The 22,102-nt window shown below is 49.3% G+C and overlaps 1 protein-coding gene across 30 annotated transcripts in view; it reads right to left on the bottom strand.

Annotated features, from left to right (window-relative positions):
• The window catches only part of MAPK8IP3 (mitogen-activated protein kinase 8 interacting protein 3), an 80,970-nt gene extending 59,076 nt beyond the window's left edge, over positions 1 to 21,894 (bottom strand). For 25 of the 30 annotated variants that reach the window (XM_054080242.1, XM_054080254.1, XM_054080243.1 and 22 more), the window contains exons 1-4: positions 21,518 to 21,894; positions 1,941 to 2,061; positions 1,155 to 1,225; positions 334 to 425 (exon numbers count right to left, since the gene is read on the bottom strand). In XM_054080242.1, coding sequence (XP_053936217.1) covers positions 334 to 425; positions 1,155 to 1,225; positions 1,941 to 2,061; positions 21,518 to 21,835 — 602 coding nt within the window. In that variant the 5' untranslated portion in view covers positions 21,836 to 21,894. The remainder of the gene's footprint in view (positions 1 to 333; positions 426 to 1,154; positions 1,226 to 1,940; positions 2,062 to 21,517) is intronic. The other 5 variants (XM_054080264.1, XM_009571048.2, XM_054080269.1 and 2 more) reach the window with 1 other exon arrangement.
• Positions 21,895 to 22,102: the final 208 nt, after the last annotated feature.

The raw sequence follows: 22,102 nt of genomic DNA, 5'->3' as shown, positions 1-22,102 counted from the left end.
ACACAAAGACACACACACACAGATGCTTTATTTGATGCCTCCATCCATTTCATAGATAAACCTGTTACACGCTACCTTGGAATACAAATATATTTTCCCCGAGGCCCCTGTCAACAGCAGCGTGACAATGCTGAAGCTTTGTAACAGAACACACAGCTCTCCTCGTTGCCAAGCTGAGCAAATAAACCCTCAACTCACCCACAACCTGTTACAGAAAGGCTTCAGCTACAACCCCTGCCCACAAGGACAGATCCTGCTCCTGGTTTTTCTCTCTCCAACTCAGTTTGTGAGTTCCCAGGCAGCACACGTTCCATGGAGAGGTTTTGACCCTACCTTCTCCCAGGCAGGCTCCCCTCGGTTTGATTATTGCCCCCAACCTGCTGCATCTTGGAACGCTCAATGTGTTCCACGTAGGTCTGGATCATCTGTGAGGAGAGAAAAACCCATGAGCAAAACAGAGAAGACTCATTTTCTGCTTTTGTTTAATCTTCTCCAGCATGCATTCTCAATTTCCTTTCTTTTCTTACACTTCTCCTTGCCTTTGCTCATCTCCTAAGTGACAATGTAAGTAAATGGACTAATCTGACAGGAAATCTGACAGCAAATAGTGTCAGAAATTACTTAAGCTTGATCTCATAACAGAAAAGCCATGAAAGAGCATAACCAAAAATCATGTTAGAGCCTCCTAGAGGCTCGTTGGCAGTGGGAGATGAGGCAGTGGAGATTCTGTTAACGGAATCACAGAACTGTTGAGGTTGGAAGCAACCTCCTCGGGTCCGTCAGATCCAATGTCCCTGGTCAAACGGGGCCACCTGGAGTAGGTTGCCCAGGACCAAGTGGCTTTGGAACTCCAAGGATGGAGGCTCCACCATGTCTCTGGGCAACCTGGCACCATCCTCACAATTAAGAAGCTTTTACTCATGTTCAGAAGGAGCCTTCTGTGATCCAGTTTGTGCCAGACACCTTCAGTCTTGTCACTGGGCATCACTGAGAAGAGCGTGGCTCCACACTCTTTACACCCTCCAGATACTTCTGACGTTCCCAAAGATCAGAAGCTATAATCCTCGCTAGAATTGTAAAGCTGAATCCTCTGACATGATTTCACTTACTGACAAAGAGTTTATTATTTCAGAAACAATCAGATGACATCCCACCTCTGTGTGACGCTGATGGAGAGCATTATACTCCTTCTTCATTTCTGATTCACGTTCCTCCAGTCGTGAAACTACCAAGAGAAGATTCCAACCATCAGCAAACAGACACCAGGCTCTCAAAACAAACTACAAGTCTCAAAGCCTATTTTGTCATGAAATAAATTTATACCTACTGAACAAAACAAACAGAAACAGAATAATGCGCACGGCGAGCTCTGAACTCAGTTCATGGGTATGTGCATACACCAAAAATGAGCAGACCAAACAGCGCAACAAAACCACAAAAGCAGAGATCTTTAGCAGCAGTCTGGTGCCCTGCAAGTGTCCTCATTTGACAACAATTCTCCTCTGGGATGGACATTGGAGGAGCAGGAGTCCTGGACAAAACACCACTGAATTCTATGGGGACCATCAGCCAACAAACATGGCTGCATGTTGAGGAAGTATTTGTAAAAACGAACAAACGCAATAGAAGAAAAATTGGAGGTTCTATTCAAGGACAAGGAGAAATGGAAAATTCTCCCATGCTCTAAATCTTGCATCTGGAGCGACTGAGCAAGCCCCATAAAAAAGAAGCAACATGGGCCCTCCTAAATTAGTGCAGACACATCCCATCCTTTAGAAGGGTCAACATTTTATACCAAATTAAGGGATAATCAGACATTTCAGGCTTTGCATAAATTACATTAAAACAAACAAAAAAGTACGAACAATATTGGCAAAGCAGCAGTACAAGCATGTGGAAGGCAAAGCAGACAATCACATCTGGGGCACAGCTTTGCTTACTTTGATCTGCATAGTTTTTGGTCTTCAGCTCCAGCTGTCGAGTCTGAAATTCAAGGTGTTCCACTTGGATTTGTAGTTCCTTCTTCTCCTGCTCCAGTGCATCTTCAAATTCTATGAATTTCTGAACAAGGAAGAAGCAGAGGAGGATGCACAGATGAGGACATCTATGAAATGCATTTGCCCAATGTGACTTTTCCTCTCCCCATTAAAAAAAGAAAAATTGAGAGACTATAAATTACAGAAGAGGAAATAAGAATTTTTAAGCACTATAATTAGTACAATAGCATTTAATCAAGCTGAAGGGACTATTTTACATTAAAAAGTACATCTTCGATGTACAATTAATATATAAACTGTGGTCCAACATGAGGATCCAAGAGCTGGAGCACCTCCCGTACAAGGACAGCTGAGAGAGTTGGGGTTGTTCATCCTGGAGAAGAGAAGGCTCCGAGAAGACCTTGCAGCAGCCTCCAGCACAGCACCTTCAAATCTCCGAGCATGCTTAAGCAAGCCTCGTTCTCATGCTGTATGTGGTCACAAGAGTTTCTCTACGCAAAATACTACCACATACCCACATGCAACAACAACCCATAATCCATACTTCTGTCATGCCCCTGACACAAATTGGTGGAAAAAGCCATAAGACTCAAAAAACTTTTGCTTTGTTAACCACACACCTCCTCTCTGCAGCAAATCAAGACTAAAGCACAGCGCATCGTGCTTGCAGTGGCGAGGGTAGTAGAGCTAACTCACTAGCTTCAGAACAAGTCCTACTCTGGCCTTACCAACCCCAAAATTCCAGTCTCCTTACATTGCTCCTGAACAGCCCCATCCAAGGAAGCCGAAACAACAGAGTCATCTGCCACAACCACTCCAGTAATGAAAACACAAACCCGTGAACTAAGCAGCAAAATAAGGGGTCCAGGAGCAGCTCTGGATTCAGAGCTGCAGAGGAAGACAGCGAGCAGGAAATAAAGCCAAAAGGGCTTTAATTTCCCTTGGGGATGCTGATAGAACAAGAGGAGCCAACAGGAGGCACCTTGGGGCTATGAGAAGCCCACAAGAGTGCTCTGCTCCTGGTGCTGCCTCTCCTCTTCTCCCTCTGGTTGCAAAGACTCCTTAGGTTGAGCTCTGATTTACCAGCACGTGCACATCGGCTGGCTGAAAGTTCTGCTACCCAAAAGTATGGACACTGGGGAAGAAAAGCCTTCCCCACCCTCCTTTGCACAGGGAAAGCATCGCTCTCTGCGAATAACATTGCTCAGGAGGGCACAGCCATTCTCTTTTAAGACAGGAAAGCCCCACTGCCCTCTGCGACTGGTGAAAATCACTCTGAGGCAAGATTCCCAGGGAAATGAATGCACTGAAATGCACAATAAGATTATTTTGTTCAATTCTGCACAGGAAACAAGATGCAGAGCATTGGCTGCTCTCTCAGGATGAGCCACGTGCACATTCCTCATTGCTTACTTTGACTCATTGAGACCTCATTTGGAGTACTGTGTCCAGTTCTGTAATCCTCAACATAAGAAAGATATGGAACTGCTGGAATGGGTCCAGAGAAGGGCTACAAAGACGATGAGAGGACTGGAGCACCTCCTATATGAGGACAGGCTGAGAGAGTTCAGATTGTTCAGCCTGGAGAAGAGAAGGCTCAGAGGAGACCTTATATCAAACTTCCAGTACCTGAAGGGGCTCCAGGAAAGCTGGAGAGGGGCTGTTCACAAAGGCGTGTGGTGACAGGACGAGGGGGAATGGGTATAAACTGGAGAGGGGCAGATTTAGGCTTGATGTAAGGAGTAATTTCTTCACCATGAGGGTGGTGAAGCCCTGGAACAGGTTGCCCAGGGAGGTTGTGGCTGGAGGGGTTCAAGGCCAGGTTGGATGGGCCTTGGGAACCCTGATCCAGTGGGAGGTGTCCCTGCCCATGGCAGGGGGGTTGGAATTGGAGGATCTTTAAGGTCCCTTCAACCTAAACGATTCTATGATTCTATGATTCTACTCCTCCTGTAATCATTACCAGTGACACTAAGCCATCACGATGTCTGTGAACAGATCAGACGGCTGACAGGCTACAACCCTTGTGATGCCCTGTGAGTTTTTTACAACTGCCCAGTAAATTCAGCTGAGCAAAGAGCCCCTTTTCATTCCTCCACATCTGTATTTATAGAAACAATCAAAAGCATTTCAGCCATGACTCATTGTCCTGCACTCTGTGTTCTGCAGTGCTTTTAACCTTTAACTGGGCTTTTCACTTGCCCAAATTCATTGCAATAAGGGGTTTTCCCCCCCCTTTATGGTTGTTTTCCAGCAGTATTTTCTAGAAATACCAGAAATGTCAATATGATTCTTCTATACAGGCATCATCTCAGAGGCTAAACATTTACTTTTTAATGAAATCTTAAGACTGGACAAAGTTCTAAGTCAGCTTTCTTCTTCAAGATGTCAATTAAACATTGGAATCACTTCGTCGCTCACAAATATCCACCAATATTTTATGGTTTTTGAGAAATTAATAAAGCAATTGGCTTGAAACGTTTTCCAGAGTGACAACATAATTTCAGAGTGAATAAAAAGAGGAAAAAAAAGTCCTAACCAACACAGCTATATTGAGCAACAGAGCAAGAGAAGACCACTTTAACTCGCTCCATGTGGGTTGTTCAGCCTGGAGAAAAGAAGGATCTGGGGAGAACTCAGAGCAGCTTCCAGTGCTGCAAGGGGCTCCAGGAAAGCTGGGGAGGGGCTCTGGATCAGGGAGTGCAGGAATAGGATGAGGGGAATGGTTTTCAGCTGAAAGAGGGGAGATTGAGATGGGATCTTAGGGAGAAATGTTTTGCTGTTCAGGTGGGGAGGCCCTGGCCCAGGTTGCCCAGAGCAGTGGTGGCTGCCCCATCCCTGGAGGGGTTCAAGACTGGGTTGGATGGGGCTTGGAGCCCCTGATCCAGTGGGAGGTGTCCCTGCCCATGGCAGGGGGTGGAACTGGATGGGCTTTGAGGTCCCTTCCAACACAAACCATTCTATGATTCTCTTTGGAGAACTGATCAAATGCTATACCAACAAAAACCGCTATTTTCCCGGTCTAATCTCCATCTCCTTGTAGGGTTCTGATGGAACCACTCTGTGCTAAATCTCTGATGATGAACTCAAAATTTTAATTACAGCCAAGGGTTGTATCCTCATCATATCGCAGCGGCTCAGCTTTCACCACCCTCTTGGCATGAGATGCCCTCCTGCTCCTGGTTCTCCACCCAAGATCATGCCATCCAGGCCAGGCAGGAACAAGGCTTTTAGCACCAATAACAATGAATGGACTTTAATGACAACATTCACAGATTTCTCAACGGTAAACTACAAAGCAAAAGAAGGTACAAGCCCAATTATATTCCCACTATGTAGGTCATCTTTAATAGGATTCCTGGATTTGCTGCTGCTGTTTGGTTTAATTCAGAGCAAACTGATTGAAAGATTAAGTCTTCTACAAATATGGCTCAGTCTTCTTATTCACTCCCATCTATTTTGCAGCCTCAAAGTAATCAAAGAAACAGAAAACTGGAAATCAATTAACCATTTGGAGAAAAAAGAGAGATGGAGACAACAAGATGAAATATTAATGTTACCCTAAGTATTCTGAGGGAAGAACAGCATTTCAGGTGAACTCATTGCAGTACATCCCATCCTGTCTGCTGGAGAGATCGACAAACGGCATTCATGGGGGGAGGGCTCCACTGCCCTGGGGGTGCAGCACCTTCCACCTGCTCCTACCTCAGAAGCCATCTCACCTGAGGTTTTCCTCGTGCATCAGAAGGTCTGAGAGCAGGAAAAGTCCCAGATCCAGAGAGGATTGAACAGCCACACCAGCAGGATGAAGAAGAGAGGCTTCCCTGCCAGGGTTGTACCCGAGGAAAGCCGACTGGCTCAGCCCTCGCTATCACTGCCGCCTACCGCTATGTGAGAGCAAACTCTCATCAGGGTATCCAGGCAGGCTTTGCTTTTTCTCCAATAAGCCAGCAGCAGACATTTCACAAGCAGAGCTTGAAATGCTCCGGAATACGAGCACATCCACAGCTACACGGTGTCAGGAGTTTGGGGAACACTGGAACTTCAGGCCCCCTCGTACTGCCCCTAAAATCATAGACTCATAGAATCACCACGTTGGAAAAGACCTCTTGCATCATCGAGTCCAATCATTCCTATCTGCCACTAAACCCTGTCCCCAAGCACCTCATCTACCCATCTTTTAAACACCTCCAGACATGGGGACTCCACCCCCTCCCTTGGCAGCCTCTGCCAGCGCCTGATGGCCCTTTCTGTGAAAAAGTTTTTCCTGATGTCCAGTCTGATCCTCTCCTGGCACAGTTCGAGGCCATTCCCCCTTGTCCCATCCTCAGTCACTGGGGAGAAGAGCCCAGCACCCACCTCTCCACAACCTCCTTTCAGGCAGTTGTAGAGAGCAATAAGGTCTCTCCTCAGCCTCCTCTTCTCCAGGCTAAACAACCCCAGGGCCCTCAGCCGCTCCTCGTAAGACTTGTTCTCCAGCCCCTCACCAGCTTGGTTGGTCTTCTCTGGACACGGTCCAGAGCCTCAACATCCTTCTTGTGGTGAGGGGCCCAGAACTGAGCACAGTTTGTATTCTTGTGAACAGCCTCCAGAGACACAGAATGGAGAGCAGCTCCTCACCCACAGCAGGATGCTGTGCCGCAGTCCTGGGGCTGTGGCCCATGGCATTTGGGTGCAGATGGTCAAGTACCGCAGCACTGTGCGGGCTGGTTCTGGTCTCTCTCCTGCCTCCTGTAACCAGGCAGGTGCAGCCCAAGCACACAGCACATCCCCCTGCTCTCTGTACCAACCCTCGCCGCTACAAATTTGGGCAGAGAGAAACAGAGCGCAAGGATGTTGAGGCTCTGGAGTGTGTCCAGAGAAGAGCAACGAAGGTGGGGAAGGTGCTGGAGAACAAGTCTTACGAGGAGTGGCTGAGGGACCTGGGGTTGTTTAGCCTGGAGAAGAGGAGGCTGAGGGGGGACCTTATTGCTCTCTACAACTGCCTGAAAGGAGGTTGTGGAGAGGAGGGAGCTGGGCTCTTCTCCCCAGTGACAGGGGACAGGACAAGGGGGAATGGCCTCAAGCTGCGCCAGGGGAGGGTCAGACTGCATATGAGGAAAAAATTTTACACAAAAAGGGTCATTGGGCCCTGGCAGAGGCTGCCCAGGGAGATGGTGGAGTCCCCATCCCCGGAGGTATTTAAAAGACGGATAGATGAGGTACTCAGGGACGTGGTTTAGTGGCAGACAGGAATGGTTTGATTCGATGACGAAGAGGACTTTTCCAACCTGGTGATTCTACAGTTCTTTGATTCTATGATTCCATATTTACATTCATTTTTCATTAACCAGATTCACAGAGGCTTTGAAATCAAGCACATCATTGCCCAAATGCAGCTCCGTAAATAAACATTTACAGGCGTTTCACATCTTCCACTTCTTTCCGGGGAGTGGATACAATCCTGGCCATACTGAAGCTCTGGGAATATTCTCAGTCTCTCAAACGGGTATAAACCGAAGAGGGGCAGATTTAGGCTAAACATTAGGAAGAATTTCTTCACAACGAGAGTGGTGAGGCCCTGGCCCAGGCTGCCCAGGGAAGCTGTGGCTGCCCCATCCCTGGAGGGGTTCCAGGCCAGGTTGGATGGGCCTTGGAGCCCCTGATCCAGTGGGAGGTGTCCCTGCCCATGGCAGGGGTTGTTGGAACTGGATGATCTTTAAAGGTCCCTTCCAACCCAAACTATTTTATGATTCTATGATTCGAACCGGATTAAGTTTTCCCCCAACCTTTTAAACTCCCTAAAGCCAAACCGGCAGAGAGGACACTAACCTGAAAGTCACCTTCCCATCTCAACATTTTCTGCCTATAATAGTTGTGAAAAGCACCAAAACAGTGACAATAAAAAAAAAAAGAGTCCTTCTGGTTTACTCCCATTACCGAGGGGTTTCATTTAAGCTTGTGCAGAGCCAATCCTACCCAAACGCTGCAGTTTGACGCACAAAAATGAAGCCCAACATTTCTGTGGGCGCTGATGAAAATCAGCAAACCTTCCTACAGGAAAAGAAATGTTCACATGAATCAAATTCACACCTCTGGCCTCAGAAATAGTACAAATTTCAATGACTTACTGACAGCAGCTACTGCAGATTCTACTCTTGCTTCATTATAAATTTGAATATTTAACAAGATAAGAGTGGGCCAAAAAACCCCTCTTTTAAAGACATTTTAAATTAACTGAGATATAGTGTTTACAGAGAACTCTGCCAAGAGTGAAAATGGCCAGGGTGCTGAGTTTAAAAACTGAAACGCAAATTTGCTGACTGCATTCTTTCACTTTAGTGCTGCCAAGAGGCAAAAAACCATACTGGGCTGGTGAATAATCATGGGCTTAACTTACTGCTAGGAGCTGCCCTTGATTTCAAGGGGTTTCTCATTGCAGAGCCAGGCGTCACAATTGATTTTTTTTGACGGTTTCACTGCACGGAGCTCAGTTCAGACCTACACCTCAGTGATTTCCAGCTCCATCTTTATGGAGATGCAGTAAAGACATTTCAAAACCAAATAAAAACAGACCAGATAATTCCAGCAACGGTTAAGGAAAAATATTCTTTTTGGCTTTTTTCAACCCCACTATGACAAAGTAAACTGGAAGAAGAAAGAGCCCATGCTCCCAGGAGTTCTCAAGAGACCGCAACAGTTCACATTTTTACTATTTTTTATCATTTTAACTGCTTTTTCCAGAGTCCTTGTGCTTCATTTCAAAGAATAATTCCTGAATATGAACAGTTACATTTAAACAGCAAACAAAAATGCCTCACACAGGATAAACACCGCAAAATAAAATCATCTTAAGGTGAAAGAAGAAGTGTTCTTCTGAAAAGCAGTGGTACTGTGAGGAACGCTCGGCTTGCCGCGTTACTGCCTTTTGCAAAGGAAGAAAATGACTAAAAATAGCCGCACGTAATCAGAAATCATCACATCATAAGAGGGATAAACCAAGCGGAGAGCCAGTCATGCACACATATGCAGCAATCTTATTACGTGGCCTCAATCCACCGTGGCTGGCAGTGTTGCAGGGGTCCTGCACACCAAGAGCAGCTCAGCCTCAGCTCCATCCCCTCCTACCTTCACTGGAAGGAGATGGCAGGGCTGAGGGGGTGAAGGCAGCGAGGAACACATACACCTGGCAGAGACATCCACTGGGAACCATAGGTGAGGTGGGGAAAGGCTGGTGCTGTGCACTGCTTCCAGAGCAGCCCTGAGGAGAAGATCTTGGGGTGCTGGTTGATGAGAAGCTCGACATGAGCCAGGAACATGCACTCGCAGCCCAGAAACCAACCGTGTCCTGGGCTGTACCCAAAGAAGTGTGGGCAGCAGGGGAGGGAGTGGACTCCGCCCCTCTATTCATCTCTCGTGAGACCTCATATGGAGTATTGTGTCCAGTTCTGGAATCCTCAACATAAGAAGGAGATGGAGCTGTTGGAACAGGTCCAGAGGAGGCTACAAAGATGATCCGAGGGCTGGAGCACCTCCCATCCGAGGATAGGCTGAGAGAGTTGAAGTTGTTCAGCCTGGAGAAGAGAAGGCTCCAAGGAGACCTTAGAGCAGCTTCAGTACCTGAAGGGGCTGCAAGCAAGCTGGAGAGGGGCTGTTCACAAAGGCGTGTGGTGATAGGACGAGGGGGAATGGGTATAAACTGGAGAGGGGCAGATTTAGACTAGACGTAAGGAGGAATTTCTTCACAATGAGAATGGGGAGGCCCTGGCCCAGGTTGCCCAGAGAAGTGGTGGCTGCCCCATCACTGGAGGTGTTCAAGGCCAGGTTGGATGGGCCTTGGGCACCATGATCCAGTGGGAGGTGTCCCTGCCCATGGCAGGGGGTAGAACTGGATGATCTTTATGGTTCCTTCCAACCCAAACTGTTCTATGAGTCTATTCTTGTTCATCTTACCTCTCAGGGAGGATCAACCTAAGCACCAGACATGGCTAAATTACTCAAGAAAGAGAGGGACGAGGGAATCTGTAAACCAGCACTCGGTTGGCCAGGTGACACTTGGGCACCTCCATTCTAGCAGGATGTGTGGCACACACCAGTTCACCCACCTGCTTTGGCGAAGGAAGAGCTTGGCTCCAACACCGAGCAAAATGAGACCAAAACAGGATAAGACACAGCAAAGACAGAAATATTTGACAGAGTGAAACCTTCCTAATCATAAAGGACAATGCTGGCCCGAGAACAAACTAGTAAAGGCGGGCCATGAATCAATCCAACTCCACTGCAATTCAGAAGAAGGTAAGAACAGAGGTAGGAAATGTAACTAATGGATTTAAGACAAAGCTTGATATATTTATGAAACTGGTTCTATAACTCAATTGCCTGCAATAGAAAGGGACTGGACATGCTGACTCAGGAAGTCCTTCCAGTGTCATTGTCCCAAGATTTTAATTAAGAGCGACTGTCTTTCTAAGAACGCCAGAGGCGAAACAGCTACAGATTTGGTGCAAAAATTACCATGTGCCAAGAAGCCCCTAGGGATCAAGTCTGGAGTAACTCAAACTACGGCAGTCTCCAGCACTAGAACCATAAACACTATAGCTACATACTTATTCAATATTAATATTACCGTATACGTGTGTGTGTGTGTATAAACATATAATTAATAGAGCATTCTGTATTAAAACAACAAGTGGAGTGGATCGTAGAATTGTAGAATGAGTTGGGTTGGAAAAGACCTCAAAGTCCATCCAGTTCCACCCCCTGTCATGGGCAGGGACAACTTCCACTGGATCAGGGGCTCCAAGCTCCATCCATCATGGCCTTGAACACCTCCAGGGATGGGGCAGCCACCACTGCTCTGGGCAACCTGGGCCAGGGCCTCCCCACCCTCACAGCAAAACATTTCTTCCCAAGATTTTGTCCCAATCTCCCCCCTTTCAGCTTAAACCCATTCCCCCTCATCCTATCCCTGCACTCACTCATAAAGACCCACTCCCAAGCTTTCCTGTGATGCTGGACACCCATCAGATCATGACCTCCTGCTTCACCTGCTACTCCCACACAGGCTGTGCCATGAAAGCTGGACACCTGGACAGAGGCATTCTTGGATGAAATACTAGTTTAAGGTAACTTCCCCTATTTCAGGAGTGTAGATGTCAATTTTCTCCCAAATCATAGAGATCATCATACCACACACAAGTGTAGCAAGTGGAGAGCATCAACAGCCACCATCCAAACTCCCTGTGTTCCCTTTCTTTCTAATGTTTGTCATGTACAACACTGCACTAGCGAAGCCACAGTTTCCTGCACAGCTTAGCACAAGCCACTGTTCAGGGCGTTAAAAGACACTGATGCCCTGGTTTTAAATCTTGAACAGAAACTGAAAGGGATGGGATGGAGGGGAACAGTTTTTGAGCTGAAGAAGGGGAGATGGAGATGAGATCTTAGGAAGAAATGTTTTGCGGTGAGGGCGGTGGCCCATTCCATGGGCTTCTGGAGACAACACTGGAACTGGGCAACAACAAATTTAGTGAAACAAGAAGGGAGACCCAGACAGAGAACGTCAGTTAGTGCCATCATCTCCATGAAATACAAACCGCCTTACAACGTCACAAGAAAAACACTACTTAATGGATCAGTTATTTGAAAATCTCCTAACTTGGAAATGATTCACTCTGATTTTAGCTCTAAAACACGAGCTATACAGGTTCCTTAAGTAGTGCGGAGAAGAACATATGCACCAAATTAAATGCTGAGAGCACCAGATTCTTCTGAATTTTACCACCATGGGCAGCTCGACAATGACTACCACCAACTCTGCCCACCCACTCCTCAACCTAAGGAGTCTTCTGCTGAAAACAGGCTCTTGCCTTCTCAGCTGCAGCTCCAAAGCAAAGAGAGAAACCCAGAGATATGCCACATGAGGACCCAGTATCTCCACTATCTTCTAGTCTTGTGCATGCAGACACACACATCTGCACACACATTTCTGGCCTTACCCTCCATCCTCCTTTACTGGGACACGCTGAATTTAGATTGCTCATTCTGTAAACACACGCTAGTGTCACACCTTGTGCAAGACACAATGGATTTACAACTAAATAAAAAGAGTATTTGGGTTTACCTCAACCAAAACACGTATTTGGATTATTTTCCAAACCCACCATTGATCGATTAAAGAAAACTGTAACACATCCTGAAATGACATCTCTCTCCATAGTGGGAAGGGGAAGGTTTTTCTCCATAATTGAGTTCTTCTCCATGTGTTGCAAATCATTGAATCATGGAATGGTTTGGGTTGGAAGGGATCTCAAAGCCCATCCAGTCCCACCCCCTGCCATGGGCAGGGACACCTCCCACTGGATCAGGGGCTCCAAGAACCATCCAACCTGGCCTGGAACCCCTCCAGGGATGGGGCAGCCACCACTGCTCTGGGCAACCTGGGCCAGGGCCTCCCCACTCTCACAGGAAAACATTTCTTTCCAAGATCTTATCTCAATCTCCCCGCTTGCAGCTTCAAGCCATTCCCCCATGTCCTCTCCCTGCACTTCCTGATCCAGAGCCCCTCCCCGGCTTTCCTGGAACCCCCTTCAGCACTGGAAGCTGCTCTAAGGCCTCCCTTCTCTTCTCCAGGCTGAACAATCCCAACTCTCTTATTAGCCTGGCCTCATACAGGAGTTTCTCCAGCCCTTGGATCATCTCTGTGGCCTCCTCTGGACTCACTCCAACAGCTCCATGTCCTTCCTGTGCTGAAGACTCCAGAACTGGACGCAGGGCTCCAGGTGGGGTCTCACAAGAGTGGAGCAGAGGGGCAGAAACCCCTCCCTCGCCCTGCTGCCTTTGATCTACCTCCTAAAACCCCAGTACCAAGTTCTGCCTTCATCTACCCAGCACATCCCAACAACACCCTGGAAAAGCCCACCTGCAGAGCCATGAGCCAAAAGCGACCATGAAGCAGTCGGCTTTGTTTCACCAGGAGCTGACAAAAACGCTTCTCAAAATCCTGTTTGGAGATTACAATTTGACTTATGTGGGTAACCCCATTGAGGGGAAACCTGGCCTTCACCCCAGATCATCATCATCAACCGACATCAAGAATATCACCTTGAATTGCTCTTTGAATACAGCAACAACTCATAGCGCTCACTCAGACTGATTTCACTTTAAAGGTAACATTTAATAACATGCACTGATTTATGTATATGAATAAGTGCCATACGTTTGAGCAACACAAAAAGGATTCACATGAAGTATCTGTGTTTAGATATAGAGGTTTTACCTCCAAGATCAGTGAGAATAAAACAAGGTTACCGGATGACAAGGACTGACAGCCATCGCCTTTGGAAAGCCTGACTCCTCGCAAAGAAAATATGTCTCATAGGGTCGGTTCTATTGCCTGTCACAAATCGATTTTGCTGGTTTTCTTTAAATTAACAAAGCTTGTAAACTGAACAATCTCCCAATTAATTTCCTCAATCAGTGTGGACTTCATACCATTCATTAGAAAAATTCAGAATAACTAATCAAGTGTTCTTAGCAAGCAGCTTCTCAACAACTTTAAGTCCTATAACAACATCTCTAAAGTGCTAAAAAAACCCTATAGTTTTTACATCAAAAAATAGCATCCTGCACACAAACTTCTTACACGGAGAAGATCAAAAAAGCAGAGGGAAGGTCAAGCTGCTTCTGTGTTTCTAAGAGCATTTTTGCCTCTACCTGACCCCAAAACATTACACCTTGTTCTTCAGCTCTGAGTCTGCATCCACTACTGCTCCATCAGACCAGCCTGGCTTCCCACCAGCAGAAGCACACAGCTTTCTCCTGCATCTCAAACATGAGACAGATCCCATGGAGATGCGGTCCTGGGAACAAATCAGCACATTCCGCGTCTTCCAGGACGCTGCAGTGCTGCCAACTTGGGTTTCATCCACACTGTTACCCCTGGTCCACACCTCACCACGCGCCAGGGACGGAGTGATGCTCAGAGAAGGGAGGAAATAACAAAGGGCAGAGTGCAACGATACTAAAATCATCTTGGGGAGAGGGGATAGAGCGGCTGCTGCTCTCAAACCTCTGCAGACAGGCTCGCCCCTGCTGTCACGTTGGCAGGGGCAGGACAGAAACCATTCTGGAGCTGCAGCAAACCCTCTTTCTGCTGGTACAGGCAGCTCCCAGCCCTCACATGTGAGGAGAGAAAAGGCACCGCTGAATTATTTCCCAGCAAATGCCCCTACTTCACCTTCAGCGGAAGGAAAGCATTGTCTCTACTGCTGTTATTTGCATTAACATCGATCCTAGACCTGCATCAGCAGTCAAGCGACGGGATGCGAGATCCGTGGCTGACAATCTTATTGAGGTTTATTGCTACAGTTGTTCGTAAGGAAAGGCAGCTCAGACGGGGACCTGCGGATCGCAGGGCAAAGCAGTGATGAGGCTGTCACTGTTGGTGGGGTTGGCCAGTAGGTTTGTTTTACCATTTAAGAGGGAAAGGAGAAAATAGGAATCCTTACAACTAACGCTGTCCTCTTCCAGATTAATTGCAAAAGAAGGGGTCTCCAGAAACATCTTCTGGTGTTGCTTACTTGGTAAATAGATGGAGTTAATTTTATTGCCTTCAGTTGTCGAGTTTTAATCATCATCTGCAATATTGTGATCAACGACAAATGATGTTCAACTGATCATAGAATAGTTTGGGTTGGAAGGGACCTTAAAGCCCACCCAGTTCCAAACCCTCTGCCAAGGGAAGGGACACCTCCCGCTGGATCAGGCTGCCCAAGGCCCATCCAACCTGGCCTTGAACACCTCCAGGGATGGGGCAGCCACAGCTTCCCTGGGCAGCCTGGGCCAGTGCCTCACCACTCTCATGGTGAAGAAATTCCTCCTTATGTCCAGTCTAAATCTGCCCCTCTCCAGTTTAAAGCCATTCCCCCTCGTCCTATCACCACAAGCCTTCATGAACAGCCCCTCTCCAGCTTTCCTGTAGCCCCTTCAGGCACTGGAAGCTGCTCTAAGGTCTCCTCAGAGCCTTCTCTTCTCCAGGTGGAACAATCCCAACTCTCTCAGCCTGTCCTCAGATGGGAGGTGCCCCAGCCCTCACATGATCCTTGTAGTCTCTTCTGGAGTCATTCCAACAGCTCCATCTTCTAATGTTGAGGGTTCCAGAACTGGCACAATACTCCAGATGAGGAGTATTGAATATCTCTGACAAAACACACAGGAGAAAAAAAAAAGATTATTACTACCTCAACCATTTAGGGTTTGTCTCACCCAGAAGGCATGGGATCACTTCACAGACACTCACGCTCGTGCTGCTTTTTCTACTTTTGAACAACTACATGGTACTATTTTGGAACCTTAGAACAGGTAAGGAAGGAAAATATCAGAAATATGAAATTTGCAAGCTTAGGAGAAAAAAATCATAAATATCACAGTACTTGTCACAAAAAAATGAAGAATCCAGCTTCTCTGGGATCAACGGATTTTGTAAAACAAGACAATCACAAAACAGGACTCAAGATAAGCTGAAGGAACCTTCTAATGACAGATTCTGCTGCTCATTCTTTTGGCGCAACCTGTCAGAGCCTGTAGGCTTCAGGAACGGACAAAGAGGTGCCTGAAGAATACAGACAGTTCCTGTACACAGACAGCTGGGCAGCACGTCTGCATTTCATGCTTGACAGTTACTTTCAACCGCACAGAACAGAAAGGATCCTTGCAATAAGCAAAGCCTTTATCTGCTTTCTGCTATTCCCAAATGCTTTCCTCCTTCGATCCTATGAGGTCACCATCAAGCTGCAGAAGTTTAATCAGCTATTTGTGAGTCAGGTTTCAGGGTGGGGAAATCAAAAGTCCCTGCCCAGGCTGCGAACCATCTCACAGAGAAAGAAAATACAAGGCAGAAAGGGGAAAAGCACTCACAGTGGAGAACACCAGAGGCTGGAGCACAGAGCATCACTTTTATCACCCTTCCTCTCCATCTTCTTAAATGGAATTAATATAGGAGGCAAGACTTAAATCATCCTTTAACAAATCCTGGGAAGGGAGCGATTTTCATAGAATCATGGAATGGTTTGGGTTGGAAGAGACCTCTAAGTCCATCCAGTTCCACCCCCTGCCATGGGCAGGGACACCTCCCACTGGATCAAAGCCCCATCCAACCTGGCCTTGAACCCCTCCAGGGATGGGGCAGCCACCACTGCTCTGGGCAACCTGGGCCAGGGCCTCCCCACCCTCACAGCAAAGCATTTCTTTCCAAGATCTCATCTCAATCTCCCCTCTTGCAGCTTCAAAGCATTCCCCTCATCCTATTCCTGCACTCCCTGATCCAGAGCTCCTCCCCAGCTTTCCTGGAGCCCCTTTCAGCACTGGAAGCTGCTTTAAGGTCTGCCCGCAGCCTTCTCTTCTCCAAGCTGAATAACCCCAACTCTCTCAGCCTGTTCTTGTACAGGAGGAGCTCCAGCCCTCAGATCATCTCCATGGCCTCCTCCGGACTCATTCCAACAGCTCCATGTCCTTCCTTGGAGTAAGGGGCCCAAAACTGACCCAGGATTCGAGGTGCAGCCTCCCCAGCGCCGAGTGCAGGGGATGATCCCTGCCCTGCTCCTGCTGGCCACCCCATGGCTGATCCCAGCCAGGACGCTGGTGGCCTTCTTGCCCACCTGGGCCACTGCTGGATCATGTTCAGCCATTGTTGCCCAGCATCTTCTCCACCTTGCCTTGGCCTTGGCCTTGTTAAATCCCATCCTAGCATGTCCAGATCCCTCTGCAGAGCCTTCCTGCCCTCCACCAGTGCAGCACTCCCACTCAGCTTGGTGTCATCTGCAAACTCCCTGAGGGACCCCTCAATCCCCTCACCCCGATCATGGATAAAGATGTTTAACAGAGCCGTCCCCAACACAGAGCTCTGGGGACACACCTGTGACCGGCAAACGCCGGTGTTCAGCTCCGTTCACAATCCTCTGGGCTCGGCCATCCAGACAGTTCTTCTAACCACTGAAATGTTTGCCTGTCCAAGCCAGAATCCACCAGCTTCTCCAGGAGAATGCTGAGGGAAAGTGTCAAAGTCTTTACTGAAGTCCAGGTAAATTATGTCCACAGCATTTCCCTCATCCTCCAGGTGGTCACCTGGTCACAGGAGGAGATCAGGTTGGTCAGGCAGGACCTGCTCTTCACAAAGCTGTGCTGGCTGGGTGTGATCCTCCGGTTATCCTGTACATGCTGTGTGATGGCACCCAAGATGAACCGCTCCATAACCTTCCCCAGCACTGAGGTCAGACCAACAGGCCTGGAGATCTCCAGATCCTCATTCCAGCTCTTCTTGTGGATGGGTGTCACATTTCCTACCTCCAGTCAACTGGAGCTTGTTTTCCCTAGGGATTTCTGCTGGTGTCCCCTAGTCCTTTCGCCATCCCAACTCTGCCTCATGTGTCTTCTGAGCAGACATCAGGAAGAGATGCCATTTATACAGACTAATGAGAGCTGGACCCACCCATCCCAGATCCACCTACTGACCACTATCCTGCTGCCTGCTACTGACCGGCACAGCGGCGAGCACTGCCTGTCTCTCCTCCAGACAGGACCTTCACTTGGCTACTCTCTCTTCTTCTTTTCGCTAAAAAAAACCCAAATAATGATAAGTAGCCCTTTTTTTTTCTTTTTTGTACAAAAATGGCTGAAAGCGGTCACCAGCTGGAGGTGGCTGCCTAACAGAGCAACCACGTAAGCTTCATTCCCTTAAGAAATCAAGCTAAAACCAGTACTTAGTCAGTCAAAATATATGGTATGCACCACAGTAAGTATACACTGTCACAAATACCAGAACCACAAAGGTGTCAAATGGATTCGGAGCATCTTTCATAGGAGAGGCTGAGGGAGCTGGGGCTCTCCAGCCCAGAGAAGAGGTGGCACAGGAGATCTCATCAGTGTTTAAGTCCCTGCTATGCTAGGCGAGAACAGGGGAGCCGGCCTCTTCTCTGGACAAGAGGCTAAGGACACGTGGAATTCCACCTGAACACAATGAAGCACTTTCTTCCCTTGAGGATAGTCAAACACCAGGACAAGTGCCCACAGAGGCTGTAGAGTCTCCATCTGTGGAGATGCTCCAGCTCCAACTGGACGCGGTCCTGGGCACCCTGATGTGGCTAAGCCTTCTCAACCAGGGAGTGTGGGACCAGGCAAGCTCAGGAGGTCACCGCCAAACTAAACAATGCTGTGATTCCACCAAACACCAGACCACGCAAGCAATCATCACCCTATGTTCACGCATACCACCAGACAGATGGAAGAAAAGAGAACCACCAAACACCTGGTGCAGTCTCACATTTTCAGAACCTTGGAGGTTATGGAGAACGGAACCAGTGTGCACTAAACCCCGTAATCATGACTGACAGCACTCCCTTGTGCCAAGGAACTCCTATCTCCAACCCACTTGCCTAGGTGCTCCTGCTGTCCTATTTTAGGACAACTCGAAAATACAGAGTCACTCTGCAGCCTCGGGGTTTAAAAAATAAAGCAATCATCTGCTTTTGGCAAAGACTGTTTTAAAAGATAACATATAGAATCCTCTTAGAGGAGGAGACAGAAGGATATTGAGAAGGAAAAACTTTTCTTTACGGAGTTTAGTGAAACGCAAGTTGGAAACAGCCCTGACTGAACAAACCAGAGCTCAGAGTCTGTGCACAACATCTGCATAAAGACAAACCAGCAGAGTTGATGGCCCGACAGCACGGTCACACCACACCACAGCGCACGTCTTCACACCAGAGAACAATGCCCACTCGTGGCTCCAAGTTACTTTGACAATAAACTAATATAAAGTAATTACAACTAAGGATCTTTTGGCATGACACTGCAGAAGAACAGCTTTCATCTCCAACTCCCAACTTCAACTGTTGTAATTAGCACTCATGTGCAGAGAGGAATCACAGATGGGGTCAAATCCCATTCCAGAGGAGGATCCTCCCACCCAAAAATGAAGCTCTCACCCCAAGGCGCAGCGTAGGAGGCTGAGCGCTGCTTCCCTGGTTCCTATGGGCACAGTAACCCCCATCGTGGTGGGACAGCCCAGCAGCACCAGCTGGGCTTCCTAAAGGAATTCAGCAGGCACCGCTCCGCTCTGGTCCCCCAACCTCCGTGCATGCAACATAACCACTGGCACTCCATTTCCCTCCAGAAAACACATCCTGTATCTACTACTTCAAGAACAGAAATCCACCTCAGTCCAAAGATGCAGGACCATTCCAGCTGGACTCTTCCACTCCCTATTTCTGCTCACAGGTTTTTTTCCTTATAAATAGTACACTTACAAAAAATCTGATTTCTCAGAAGCTGCAAACACTGCCCCATACAATATTTAACAAGTCTCATATACTCAGAATCATTTTTCAAACCCTACACACATTCAAGAGAATTTTAAAAGATGATTTCTTACTCCATTAAAACATAACTAAAGCCCGGGACTAAAACTTCAGTTGCCTGGCTCTCGCCTTCAGTGTCAGTAATGAACTGTGAGTGTCCTCCTCATCAGTCAGCAAGATTCTTACATGGGATTATTAAGCAACAAGAAGAAATACTGCACGGTGTTGTACACTATTCTCCAGTTCAAAAGCTATTTCATTAATTTCCCCTTATCATATCAGAACTTGACTCCTCATAAGGCTCATGAAACTTAAATCTTCTGCTCTCTCTTAGTTGAGATGGAAAAAAACCCCCACTTTTAAAGACACTTTGCAGTGAAACGAGGATGATGTGGAGGTGATGGGCTTCTTCTACCACCAGTGCTCCATCCCAGTTCACATCCCCTCACCGCGAGAGGCTGAATCCATGGTTCACAGTCCTCATTTCAGCTGAAAAGATGTCCCTGGTGCCAGCACGGAGAGGCGCAGATGCAGGAAGCAGGCAGAGTGCAAGTCACCTCCCCTCTCTGTTCTGCCTCCATCTGAGCCTTGTCTCCATCCGAGGGTTTTGTCCTTCTCCACACACATCTCATAATCCCCCCATCCCAACCAAGCAGCTCTCGGGGCTCTCACAGGAGCAAATCCCTGCTCCAGGGGGACGGCAGATGCTAACTCGGGGAACGCTTTTATTAAGGTTCAGGGTGCAGGTTTGGTAAAAACAAGTTTCCAAACCCAGATGCTCTGCTCTAAGGGTTAATTTTTTGCTCCAACAAAATCTAAAAGAGCCGCGCGACCACACAGAAATCATCCATTTTTTAAAGTATTGTTTTAAACCACAAATTAGCATAAACGTCCAGTCCTCTGCGCTGCCGCCATTCCAAAGGGAATTCTGCAAACTCGCTAGGCTGCGGCTGCTTTTGCTGAGGTTTTTCCTCTCTGGTTTTACTGGGGTGGGAGAGCTGCAGCGGAGGAACCAGGCTGTGCAGGAGGGCCTGGAGATGGGATCCTGCAAGGGAGGGATGGGGATGGGATCCCACTTTGATCTCAGTGTGCAGAAGGAGGGATGGGATCCTGCCTGATCCCAGTGTACAGAAGAAGGGATGGGGATGGGGATGAGATCCTGCCTGATCCCAGGGTGCAGAAGGACGGATGGGGATGGGATCCTGCCTGATGCTGGTGTGCAGGAGGAGGGATAGGGATGGGATCCTGCCCGATCCTGGTGTGCGGGAGGAAGAATGGGAGTTGGATCGTGCCTGACCCCAGTGTGGGGGCTGAGATCCCACGGAAAGCAGTGGTTGCCCCGCACCCGCAGCCCTTCCAGGCCTCCCTGCCATCAACTGTGCCGGGTTGATGGGGGAGACATAGCCCCGCACCCCTCACCCCGTTCCCCTGCAGCGGATCCCAGCCCCGCACCCCCCAGCGCCCTGCACAGCCCCTCAGCCCCCAGCAGCCCCGCACCCTTCGCACCTCCTGCATCCTCCTGCCCACAGCCCTGCACCCCACCAGCTCCTCATCCCTCGCATCGCCACCCCCCAGCGCCCCCAACCCCGTGCATCTCCCGCCCTCCCGTCCCCCCAGCAGCCCCGCGTCCCCCGCACCTCCTGCCCGCAGCCCTGCACCCCACGAGAGCGCACCCCTCGCAATCCCGCCCCCTAGCGCCCCCCAACCCCGAGCATCTCCCGCACCCCCACTATCCTCCCATCACCCCCGCATCCCCCACCCGGCAGCGCCCCCAGCAGCCCCGCATCCTCGCCCCCCAGCCCTCCCCAACCCCAAGCATCCCCTGCATCCCCATCATCGTCCCCGCACCGCCCGCATCTCCTGCATCCCCCGCATCCCCATCATCACCCCCGCATTCCCCAAGCATCTCCTGCATCCCCGCATCCCCATCATAATCCCCGCATCCCGTGAGCATCCCCGCATCTCCTGCATCCCCGCATCTCCTGCATCCCCGCATCTCCTGCATTCCCCCATCCCCCGAGCATCCCTGCATCTCCTGCATCCCCGCATTCCCTGAGCATCTCCTGCATCCCCCAAGCATCCCCCGAGCATCCCCGCATCTCCTGCATCCCCGCATCCCCCGAGCATCCCCCGAGCATCTCCGCACCCCCCGCGCGGCCAAGATGGAGCCGGGGCGGCGCCGCTCACCTCCTCGGCCTGTTTGCGCAGCGCCTTCTCCCTCTCGTACTGCGTGAGCAGCTGCTCGTTGTCCTCCCGCAGCAGCTCCAGCTCCACCTCGTGCTCCTGGTTATCGGTGAGCACCGAGTCCAGGTTCTCCAGCACCGTCACCACCAGCGGCATCAGCTCCTTCACCACCTCCTCGTCGTAGCAATGGATCAGCCGCTCGAATTCGCGGTAGATGCTGTTCGCCAGCCCCGAGACCCGCTCCGACATCACCGACCCCGAGCAGTAATCGTCGCCCGGGTACCCCCCGACCCCCCCATCGTCCAGCTGGATCTCCAGCATCCTGACGCCCCGCACCGCTCCGCTCCCACCGATGCTGATGCTGCTCCCCGGGCCGCCAAGCACCGCCCCGCGCCGTCACAGGGCTGGGAACGGCTGTGGGGCTCCTCCCGCACCGTCATGGGGCGGGGAAGAGCGCGGCTGCGGGGCTCCTCCTCGCGGGATCCCATAGCGCCGCGTCCGTGGGGGTGCGGGACCCGGCGGGGAGGAGCCCCGCGGCATCATTGGAGGCGACAGAGCTCGGGGACACCCAGCTCGGGGCTGGGGCTG

The sequence above is a fragment of the Cuculus canorus genome, chromosome 15 (assembly GCF_017976375.1).
Source record: "Cuculus canorus isolate bCucCan1 chromosome 15, bCucCan1.pri, whole genome shotgun sequence".
NCBI classification, from domain to species: Eukaryota; Metazoa; Chordata; class Aves; order Cuculiformes; family Cuculidae; genus Cuculus; species Cuculus canorus.
This window is presented reverse-complemented; position numbering and strand designations above follow the sequence as displayed.